The 12,039-nt window shown below is 47.3% G+C and overlaps 2 protein-coding genes across 3 annotated transcripts in view; both read left to right on the forward strand.

The window, feature by feature from the left end:
• herc56.1 (HECT and RLD domain containing E3 ubiquitin protein ligase 56.1) overlaps nt 1-12,039 on the forward strand; it is an 820,440-nt gene that overhangs the window by 112,695 nt on the left and 695,706 nt on the right. The window lies entirely within an intron of this gene.
• Nucleotides 1-12,039, forward strand: part of hipk3a (homeodomain interacting protein kinase 3a) — a 37,223-nt gene that overhangs the window by 2,820 nt on the left and 22,364 nt on the right. For both annotated transcript variants that reach the window (XM_027272329.1, XM_027272330.1), the window contains exons 2-4: nt 3,170-4,176; nt 4,267-4,458; nt 4,539-4,720. In XM_027272329.1, coding sequence (XP_027128130.1) covers nt 3,172-4,176; nt 4,267-4,458; nt 4,539-4,720 — 1,379 coding nt within the window. In that variant the 5' untranslated portion in view covers nt 3,170-3,171. The remainder of the gene's footprint in view (nt 1-3,169; nt 4,177-4,266; nt 4,459-4,538; nt 4,721-12,039) is intronic.

The raw sequence follows: 12,039 nt of genomic DNA on the forward strand, positions 1-12,039 counted from the left end.
TGGTGCCGAGCGACCCGTTGGCTAAATAAGAAATGGGGCATGAATGTGGGGATGTTAGTGTACAAGTCAAGCTAAAACCAAAGTTTGGGCTAGTTTAAAAACAACCACCTTTGTGTTTTGTAAATTGTTCCACGTGGCCTGGTCCGCGGGTTAACGGACATAAAAAAACGTTTCACCAAGTGGGTACTGGCAGCCTGGATCTTGAACCACTCGACACCCCAACCAAGGGAACCACACACAAAACAAAGCGACGACCAAAACAACAAAAAGGGAACAGGGGGGGAACAAACACAAGACACCAGCATCACACAAACACGGCACACCACCCCCGGGATAGTGTTAACTGTCTCCTAGATTGATCAGCAACAAATTGCATGTGCAGCTGGCTTCAACAACCATCACACACACACACACACAACAGCAAGTTCTCCGCTTTCAGGCTCGGATCCTGTCGCCTGGCCTGAGGCGTATCAGGCTACCTCAGTTTTGGTTGGCCAGGAGAGGTATCGCGGCGGCGTGGCAGCCAGGCAGGAGGCAGGCTCTCCTCCTCCTCCCCACGGGGAGGAGGGGCGAAATATCCCAGCCGGCCCCGCCATATGAGGGCAGGTCTTTCTGCTGTTTGTCAGTTGCATCACAGCTTTGCATGTGGTGTGTGTCTGTGTGTGTGTGACATCACAAACTTCTTGAGAAGCTTCAAACCGGAGCGAAGTCCACGTTTCTTCCATGTAATTTGTAGCCGCATGAGGCGGCGTCACACGAGAGGCGAGGGCACACACACCACTCTTGCCTGTCTGAGCCTGTGTGTGTGTGTGTGTGTGTGGTGTGGGTGTGTGTGTGTGTGTGACAGCGCCTCACCGTCTTTCCCGTCAAAACAACCAAAATTAGAACCCATAAAGAGAAAGCTCACGCAGTGTGTGTCGTGCAAACTGAATCGCCCGAGCGATGTGTGTGTGTGAAAACGCTGATCTCTACTTGGAAATATCGTAGGAAGTGTGGTGTGTGTGTGTGTGTGTGGCTGACAGGCTCGGCCTCCGCCTTTATCAGGTGTGTCATAACTTGCTGACGGAGAGAGGAGTTGATTTAAAAAACACAGGTCAGAAGCAAGATTTAAAATCCAGTTTGTCATCGTTATCAGTAGAGTGTGTGTGTGTGTGTGTGTGTGTTAAGTTGTTCTTGTTTCTGTAGAGACACAACAGACTCGGACTGATTGTATCAGGATGAAAACACACACCCACAACAGTGCGGTGAATTTTTCATTTATAGCTCGGGGTTTGGGTGACAACATTTCCGAGCACGTACGCTGTTAAAACAGATCAGAGTCATTGATCGAACAAAGAGAATATTCGGTGACGTTGGTTCACGCATGATAAAGATGATCGTGGGGGTTGTCTTGAGACGAAACTCGGATGCCAGGTATGACTCGCGTAACGTAGAATGTAAAGTATCATGGTCAACCACGAGAGTTGAGAAGGTCCCCCTAACGAGGACCTGACGACGCGTCTCCGTTCGATGGGGTGGAATGTAAAACGACGCTTCACCGTGTATCATCTCCCTCAGAGTGACGGGTGCTGCTGCTTAATCTGCACTTATACTTTGTGTGAAACTGACCCCCCTCCGGCGTGGCTTGAGCTGCGACGGGCTTCCCCCCGTCTCACGTTACAGCAGAACAGTTCCCCTTTCCAGTAAGGGTGACATGATGGGTTTTACGACAGCTTTTTTTGGACTGTAATCTTTCTGAGGAAGACGCTGATAGGAAGGTGTTGTTTTGCTGTTAACCAGTTCTCTTCTCTGTGCACAGCATGTTGGTGTCAAGTCGATCTGGGAGTCAGCACTCATATAAAACGTTATTTCTAGAAGCAGTTAAGTTATTTTTATTTAATATCAAAGACTTGACAACAGATGACAATAAACCAACCGGATCCAACAGGTCAAATACGGTTTAAAATTCATCATCGTAAACTGTAAACAAACAAACTGACTAACGACAAACAAACAAACAAACTGACTAACGAACAAACAAACAAACAAACCGACTAACGAACAAACAAACAAACAAACTGGCTACGAAACAAACAAACAAACTGACTACGGAACAAACAAACAAACTGACTGACAAACAAACAAACAAACTGACTACGAAACAAACTGACTACGAAACAAACTGACTACGAAACAAACTGACTACGAAACAAACTGACTACGAAACAAACTGACTACGAAACAAACAAACTGACTACGAAACAAACAAACTGACTACGGAACAAACTAACAAACAAACTGACGACTAACAAATAAACTGACTGAACAAACTAACAAACAAAGTGACGACGAACAAACAAACTGACTGATGAACAAACTAACGAACAAACTGACTGAACAAACGAACAAATTAACGACGAACAAACTGACTAACTAACGAACAAACTAATGAACAAACACATTTAAATCGTTTAATTACCGTAGAAGAACATTCAGCAGTTCTTCTGCTTCCAAATCCATCTTTCCAACCTCGTATCTATCAAATATGTCTAGCTGTAGCTCATGAGTAGGGTTGCGAAATTCTGGGAATTTTCAAACTTGGAAACTTTGCATGCGAATTAACGGGACTAAAATGTGGCCATACAATGATTATTAAATAATAAAAAATAAACATGTAGGATGAAAAAGGGTTTTAGGAACCAGCGCATAGAAACCAAGGAGAATTCTGGGAATTTTCAAAGTTGGAAACTTTCCATGGGAATAAACTGGGAATTTACAAAATTAAAGGTCGGCTCTTTAACAGGGAGCTTAAACATAATTGGGGGAAATATATTTTAGCATAATCTTGACTAAAACTAAATATCTGTTCTTCCTCAGTCACATGCACATAGCACACTGCTTACTGCAGGTCTATTGAGGCCACGCCCCCTACCTGCACAGGTGATTTCTGTACCTGGACCACACTTTAGAGCCCAGAGCACACAGAGACTGTTGAAGACGCACCAATTTCCAGTAAATTTCCATAATTCTCATGCTGGGAAATTCCCCAGCTTAACTTCCCATGGAAAGTTTCCACCCCTTTTGAAAAGTCACGAACTGAGAGATGTGGACTTTTATTTTGAAAATCCAGCTCTTTAAATCTAAAAACTTACCTTAATTAGTGAATGATGGCTTTGTCTCTGTTCTTCAGGTATGGCCTCACAAGTCTTGGTCTACCCATCACACCCGCACTCAGCTCAAACAAGTGCCTTAGGAACCAGCAGCAGTGGTACCAGCAGACACAAAGACGAAGCTCACCACAGCACCAACACCAGCAGAGCCTTTCAGAAACGACCCCCGCCCAAGACCTATGTGATCGGAGTCAACTACGGTATCGCCTACCCCAACAACGTGATCCCGTCCTCAGCCGGCGCCGACTCGGGGAGAGCGCACAGGGGACCGCAGCCCGGAGAGAGGGAGAGGTGGGCGCTGCCGACTGCAGGACTACAGAGAGAGGAGAGCCGGGACAGACGAGGAGAAGGCCCACAGGAGGTGAGGCTTCGTAGAGACAGTGGTGGAACTCCATCGGGAGGAGGTGGAGGAGCAGGAGGAGGCCTGGACTGCGGGCTACTGAGGAGGGCCTGCATCAGAGCCGAGCAGGAGGAGGACAGAAGCAGGAGAGTACAAGCGAGAGGCGGATACGTCAACCTTGTAGACACAGGCTCCACCCAGAGATGTGAGCAGAAGACAGGCGAAGGTGGAGAACATCCGCGGGAGAAAAGCTGCGTCGGAAACATGCAGATAGTGGAGGAGGTGCCTGCGCTGCCTTCACTTCCTCTGCCTGTGGCTATGTTGCAAACCAGCAAAGGGAACAATGCGGACACGCTCAGAGTCGGCGGCGGAGGAACGCTGCCAGCTCAACACAACAGGGTCGGGGTGGACGGGACCGAAATGAGGCCTAACGGCAGCTCCGGGACGACGACGGCGGCGGCGGCAGCAGGAGCTACGGTGACCAGAAACGGATCGGTAGATGGCGACTATCAGTTAGTTCAGCACGAGGTTCTGTGCTCCTTGAAGAACAGCTACGAGGTGTTGGAGTTCCTGGGTCGCGGCACCTTCGGTCAGGTGGTGAAGTGCTGGAAGAGGGGAACGAACGAAGTGGTGGCTGTCAAGATACTGAAGAACCACCCATCCTATGCACGTCAGGGACAGATCGAGGTGAGGGGTTTGTGCGTTTTTGTCGCACGAGTATGGCAGATGTTTGGTTCTCTGCGATGTGGTGACCACCGTTTGCTTTGATTCAACCAGGTGGAGATCCTGGCACGGCTGAGCAGCGAGAACGCTGACGAGCACAACGTGGTGCGTGCCCTGGAGTGCTTCCAGCACCGCAGCCACACCTGCCTGGTGTTTGAGATGCTGGAGCAGAACCTCTACGACTTCCTCAAACAGAACAAGTTCAGTCCACTGCCGCTCAAAATCATCAGGCCTATCCTGCAGCAGGTAAACTGACGCCCCCCCTTCCAGAGACACACCCGCACATTCAGGGCCATAAAACTCAAGTCACGATCCGTCTTTTGCAGGTGGCGACAGCCTTAAAGAAGCTCAAGTCTCTGGGTTTGATCCACGCCGACCTGAAGCCAGAGAACATCATGCTGGTGGACCCCACCGTGCAGCCCTACAGAGTCAAGGTCATCGACTTTGGCTCGGCTAGCCACGTCTCTAAGGCCGTCTGCTCCACGTACCTGCAGTCCAGATACTACAGGTGAGGACAGAGCGTGCGTTCAGGCGAAACGTAGCAGGGTTGTGATGCCATTTGTGCTTAATGTGTCGGCTGTGAAACAACCTGGAAATAACTTTTCATTTCTCTGATTAGAGGCTTCATCGAAGCCGGCGCTCGCTCACTCTCATTCACTGTCTGTCACTCAACCACTGCTTTCTCAAATCGTCGGACACAAACCAGATTAAACTTTTTCACGTCTCTATTTCCCAGCGTAAATGTCGAGTCGCACTCAGATTTTAGAAGCTGCTTCATGATATAAACAAAGTCCGAACACAACAAGAGTTGTCAGAGTTTAGTCTTAGTCTCAGAGACTTTTCAGGCTGACGGTTTTAAGCGTCTGATTGGCCGCAGCGTGACGTCTGGCTCCGTTTTTCAAAGGTTGGATCTGGCTCGACAACGTTGTCGCTGTAGCGCCACATCGAGTCGAATCCCTGCGTAATCCACCGCTCACTGAGGTTAAAAACAAGCAGATCCGCCTTTGTTTCAGGATGTTTCAGGATATTTCCGACTCTCACACACCTTGAAAGCGCTGCGAGAGCCTCACTTACTGCCCCGCAGTAGATGAGGCTTGAGCTTGCTTTGGTAGCATTCTTTCTCTCTTCAAGCTGCTTTGAATCCCACAAAAATCATTCACAGCGTTCAGGAGACTTTTGTCAGCGTAGAAACGACAGATTCGGCGCTGAGCGATGTTTGTTTGTCTATATTTATTATGTGCCATGTTTGTCATTGTTTGGTTAGGCCTGGGGGTGGGGGGGTCGACACAGAAACCGCCCTCAGGTCAAAGTGAAATGTGTTTTACTTTTACTTGAAGTGGAGTTTGTTTCAAGAGAAACCAAAAGAGGTTGAAAGAAAGTAAAAGCTGCACACAGCGTTGACGCTTGGAACTAAATGTTCAGAAACGCGATCCACAGGAATATTTATAGGAAGAGACGACATGTCACGGAGTCCTGTCAAGTCGTTTGTCATCCTGATATGCTGACTGACTCCCGTGGGTGACGGTTGTTTATTTGCGTGTCTGTGTTTGCTTCCCACAGGGTTTAGCAAAGTCTCTCCTGCAGCTTAATGTTGTTTCCCTTCTTACGAAACATGACGTGCTCTGTGCTAACATGCACGCTCTCAGCCCGAGCTTCTTCCTCCCTCCTTTCCTGCCCTCTTTTCTCTCTTCAGTCCTCACCCTGCCTCCTCCATTCTTTCCTGCACTCTTTGGATTCCTGCCTGCCTGCGTGCATGCATGTATGTCTGATCTGTGCACAGCGCGTCACGCCCTAAACTCTGGCAGCTCTTGCATAACGCGCAGAGAGGAACTGAAATGTTTATATGAGGAACGGCATCATGAAATATTTGGCACGTCTTCCACGCCGGGGCGCGAGGAAGGAGGGCGCGCTCACGGAACGCGGCGAGCGCTGTCGTGCAAAATGACTCGAAAACAACGAATTCACAAAATGAATATTCTGCTGACTCATTGTGGAAGTCGGTGACACATTTTTAATGACGTCCAAACTCGTTTCGAGGGGACGGCGTTTCCTTTTTTTTCACAAACCGCTGGGCAATTCTCTCGCTTCCATTCACCCAAGCAAGTTTCAGCAAGGTTGATCGGGTTGGGCAAACTATTGCAAACTCTTCAAACATTGCACAATCTGTGACAAATGCTGGGTACGTCTGCAGGCCGACATGCCGCACACACCCACCGCTCCACTCCTGCAGAGAAATGTGACGACGAGGGCCTTCTGTTTTTTGTTTTTTTGTTTTTAAATAACAAACCTCAGAGTGGCAACACGGCAGCGCAACTTTGTCCAAAGGCGAGCCACTTTCTGGAGAGCGGAGCTATAGCTGTTGCATAACATAAAGAGTTTGCTCCACAGTTGACCTGGTTAAGTGTGTGTGTGTGAGATCATAGTGCAGTTAAAATGGGCTGGCACTGGATGTTTGTTCTTCTTTTTTTTTTCAGGAGGTCATCCAGGACACACACACACACACACACACACACAGAGGCCAGGGAAGAATGTGGTATGTAAAAAGCCACATTTAGATCCAGGAAAAAACATTCAGACATTCCTGTGTGTGTGTGTGTGTGTGTGTGTGTGTGTGTGTGTGTCCACATTGGGTACTTCATGTGTAGGCTTTGGTTACACAATGTACCCTGAACACGCTTCACAATAACTCGGTTCAGTCGCAACAAAGAAGTTCTCTGATTGGTCGAGATCGTTCACCTGATGCGTAAACACACTTGTGTGTGTGTGTGTTCACCTCTCCGCATCGATCTATCTGTATGATTATGTCATTTGGTTTGGACGTCAGGTTATCAGGGAGCGGCGTGCAGGACTCGGTGTCTCCTCGTCTCCACCGCTCACGTTGCATAATGACTGTATTGTATTGTTACCACAGTGAGGCTGCTAAGAAATGCTGCCCTCACCACAGCTGCTCTGGGGTTTTCCCTGGATTTTCCAGAAACAGAGGTGGCGGTGGCAGCGCTGCCAGCCGTGTGGCTTTGCTGCAAAAAAGTCAGGGACACAAAGGAAAGTGTAAAGGTCAGGCTGTCTTAACGCTGTCATTACAGATCCAGTCTGAGAGCCGAATGTGAACAGAGTTATAAATACCTACAGACCGACTGCAGACAGCGTTTCTGATGTTTGTTTGCCATCGACGGGCAGAAATGAAGTCAAAGGACACGAGTTCTCTCTGGTTGAATGTCCTCATACAAACACATTGACGAGTTCTCTCTGGTTGAATGTCCTCATACAAACACATTGTTAGGGGAATTTTTAAGAAAAACCCTTAAATAAGGAGGATCGGATTCAGAGCATCAAAGGTTAAGTTGAATTTATTCTTGTACAAGAAGGAGCGTTTCACAGTGCAACACACTATAAAGGGCTTACAGAGAAAAAGGCTCCCTGAGGAGCTCTAACTGTTGGTTCTTATACATTTTCCTAATAATGGGCTGTGTCAAATTGTTAACAGACAATTTGCATATAAAGCATCTAAACTGTTTTCTTCAGCATATCCCCTAAATCAGTAGCCAGTATGTGCTAAATCAATGGAAATTGATAAGATTTTTATGATTCCATTATCGATTCTGCTTAACGATTCGATTCTTTATCGATTCTCATTTGGGGAAAAAAGAACAAACAGTTTGATCAGTATCATCTAGAGGAGGTAGTGAACTGGAGCGAGTACTAGTACAGCTGCCAGACTCTCTCTCTCGTCATGGTCATCTTCTAAATGTAATGCAGAAGGCATTCGTTTAATGTGAACTGTTATATCATGTTTTACAAAGCAGCACATGGCGCTAACATGATAGGCAGTGTGTTATTTACCTTCTGTAGTAACCACAGAGGTGTTCATAGCCTGGCTGCTGCTGCTGCTGCTAGGTTAAGATTCATCTCCAGTCCAAAGCGTGTCAAAAACACGACATTCATTTAAAAATATTGCACGTTGTGTGCGTAAATGTTTCTGCATGTTCGTCGTGTTCCCTCCCGACGCTGTTATCTCCACTTTGCAATGATTGCAAGTCGAGCTGTTGACGTCTGTTTTGGTGAAATGCAGCCAAACTTTGGAGCGTTTGAACCGAGTGGGTGACATCGTTACTACTGATTGCACTGCACGTGCCAAACTTGTGTAAGTTACGTGGCGTAATTTGTCGTGCTTTCTGGAATGGAGCGCGCGTAACTTCTTGCGGAAGTTACGTGACGTGATTCGATAGGATAATCGTTAGATAAACGATTCCATGGAATTGAAACACACGGAACTGGTTCTCGATTCCCATCCCTACCCCTCTCTGACCTGTCCCTTGGAAACAAACGAACCGTTTATTTTTTTTCTGTTCTGGAATCCCTTAATTCATACATTAACCTGAACTTATCTTCCCCTGCCAGTATAACAGCAATAAAGGGAAGTGCCCTCAATACATTGTAATAAAAGGAACAACATCGTATAATTTAAAACATCTAAATAGCAGTGTAATCAATGTTACCTCCTCCAGTGAAAGAAGAGAGTCAGTTGATGACGGTAAAAGAATGGACTGAATGGATGGCCAAATGTGATGACACCCACCTGTCAACAAAGCGCCCACGCTCTAATCCTGCATAACTTTAAGCCTTAATATAAGTGAACAGGTGAGTTGTATATAAATTCACCCTCAGTACAGTTGTCAGGAACGGGGAAATTAGCTACAGAGACCAAAACTGTTTTTTGTACCAGGCTGTAAACATGTTTATTTCTGCTGTGACGTTTTGAACATGGGGACTTAGGAGACGACTCACTTCTGGAGCCAGCCTCGTACAGTTTTTAGCGCTTAGAAACTGCTTCACTTCACACGCGAGGTTGCCGCTTAACTCCTTTAACCAGGCGTCGTTCTGCAGATCTGCTGCAGGCCTCGTTTCCATGCCGCCATCTGAAATGAGCAGCTTGGTTGGTGGACTTTGGATATTTTAGAGACTGACTGGTTAGACACACACAGACACTGAGTCAGTGAGATTCAAAGTTGTGTGCATGTGTGTGTGTGTGTGTGGTGTGTTTGGCTCAGGTGGCAGCATGTCCATATTCAGGGTGTTGTGTTTGATCCTCCTGTTCGAATTCGGGTTATTCTGGATTCCTACTGACGCATCATCGTTTCTGATCAAACCATTTGTCGTCTCCACCGGTCAAACACAACAGAACGAAGCGGAACATGGCAGCCTCCTCTCCCTTTTCTGCTTAGTCATGTTTAGTTTTTGAAGAATGAGCTCTGAGCTCGTAACATGAACTCTGGAGCGTAACCGTGTCGACAAGAAAGCCCTCCGGCAGAAGCTCGCCTCGCTCTAATGTGTTGCTGTTGCCATGCGCCGTGGACACAGCAGGCCCCCGGCGAGGTGACTGTTCCCGTCCTGTGTGGTGCCTCGCCTGGTGACGTAAAACAGCCTCCACAATGAAAATGGAGCACTGGGCTAACATAAATAATTGAGGCGAGCGGATCAGGTGGAAGGAAAAGACGGCTACGTCTTTGCACGCTTCCAGACGGGGCGGCTCGTGTCAGACTTCCTTCGCTGAGGTGTGATTTCTCTGTCGCACAGGTGTTGTTTACAGCAGCAGCACACGGTACTGTCCGCTGGGTCCATGCAGACATTCAGACGTGCTGGGTTTGCTTCCTAAAAACGGTTCTGAGTCCGTTTCAGGGCCAGAAAAGAGGGCGGGTTTGAAGTGGGGACTGTCAAAGATTCCACGTTTGCAGGTTCTCCTTCTGTGATGGTCAGCAGGTACATGCTGCCTTATGAATAATACATCATCACTCACAGTGAGTGGTGTACACAGTGTGTCGAATCTCTCGTCCTCGCTGGCCTTATTCTTTTATTTCTGCCGTTCTTTGTCTCCGGTTAGTTTAATTATGGTCGAGTTGCTGAGTGCTGTGGTTTTAAACCAGCGGGCGCCAGAAAAGGAGAAGCTGACGTTGTCCAGAGCTTTCCAACCCTCCTCCGCTCACTCCTCTTTCCTTCCTATAAACATAAAGACGTCTTCGTCTGAGCCGATCATTTTAGGACTGACGTTTGAAGTATTAAACCGGCCGTCTTTGAAAAGGGATTTTCTTTCGCGTCGGCGTCTTTTGTCCCGAAACTAGACGCGTCCTGAAAACGTAAGGGAGGTAATCGCGTGTCGCTCGATGTTTCGATCTTGGCGTTGCGGTCTCATGTAACTTGATCTGCTGTCACACCACTGAGCCAGCGTTGAGCTTTGTCTCCAGGTCTAAGCACACGGTTCATATGTCCAATGTAGGTGGTGTGTGTGTGGTCCACAGTTATCTCAGTGATTTGCATACAACATTGGTACACTCTGCTGATTCGTTCTTGCCTGACTGCTGCTCTCTAATGTGACTAGTCAGTTGGAACCCGCGGTGGCTGCCAAACCGTGTGTGTGTGTTGGCGCTCTGAAAGGCTGGTGCTGGAACAACAAACGGACACACCCCGTCCACCTTTAATCAGTCAAGTCAGAATATTTGTAATATTTTCTAAATGATATTTTGAGTTTTGAAACACTTCCCGTCTGCTGGATGTGAGACTAAAGTTAGCTGAACCCCGTCTGTGTGTCAGACAGAAGTGAAAGCTGAGTAAGAACATAACAGTCTGTGTGTCTGTGTGTGTTGCTTGTGCTTTAAAGGTCCGGTGTGGAGGATTTACCGCCACCTAGTGTTGAAGTTGTCCCAAACATCCGGCGGGGTCCTCTCACATGGAGTCCGCCCTGTTCAACGGAGTTTTTCCCGCGGGTTGCAAAGGTGGAAAGTTTCCAGTAATTTCTGGTTCTCAGTAGGCTGCAGTAAGCAGTCCCAGTTTGTACATGTTACATGTTACATGCGAGGCGTGGGAAGTATTCAGTTGGTTCACAGTCTGCGTTGCAGGAACGTTCTCTAAACGTTTGAGACGTTGCATAATGTGACGACTTCTTCCTCTTTTAAAGCAGCAATAGGAAATGGTGAAGGTGTCATTTCCTCCTCCGGACACACACCACACACACACACACACACACACACACACACACACACGGCGATGAGCACGGCCCCGTTTATCACACTGTAATACGTTTACATTATGGCTTGCGTCCGGCCGTTGCTGGCAACAGTGGTTCCCCCCGCGGTCGTCACAGCAGTGGTTGCTATTTTGCAGCCCTGTTGCTCGGCTGCTGTGTCCAGGCTTAATGGCCCATTGTTTCATGCAGGATCACCAGGCCCCCTGTTTGGATTGTGCAAGTGACAAAGTCCATCGAGAGCTGCAGGAGGTTTAGACGCACGTCATGTGGTGTAAGGTTCTGAGAACCTGGAATCAGACACTGACATAACGTTTAACCTGTTTAAACATTGGATCATTTAAACAATGATGTAGTGCAGCAATAACTCATAGAACAAGGTCCAGTTGTAGAGAGGGACAGTTACAGTCCAGGTTGGTAGTGTTGTAGAGGAGGTCCTCTCTGAAGAGCTGGAGGCTCAGGAGGTCTGTGAAGGTAGAGAGGGACGCCCCTGATCTGTAGACTGGTAGGACGTTCCACCAACGGGAACAACAGACAGAAAAGTTTGGACTGTCCTGAGTAGGTGTAACGATACACTCAATCACGACTCGAGTCACGATTTTTGTTTCACGATACACGATTTTTTTAAATTAAAAGGAGCTACAACAAATTATGACCAAATAAAACAATATTTTTATACTTTTATTTGTAGGAAAAAAATCTCTTTACAGAAACTTCAAACAGTTGTGTTCTCTTACAAAAAGTGCAACTTGCATCTTAAAACAACAAAACACATGACAGATATCAGCTTTCTTCAAAACAGCAGCAACACA

This window comes from Larimichthys crocea, chromosome XX, assembly GCF_000972845.2.
Source record: "Larimichthys crocea isolate SSNF chromosome XX, L_crocea_2.0, whole genome shotgun sequence".
NCBI lineage: Eukaryota > Metazoa > Chordata > Actinopteri > Sciaenidae > Larimichthys > Larimichthys crocea.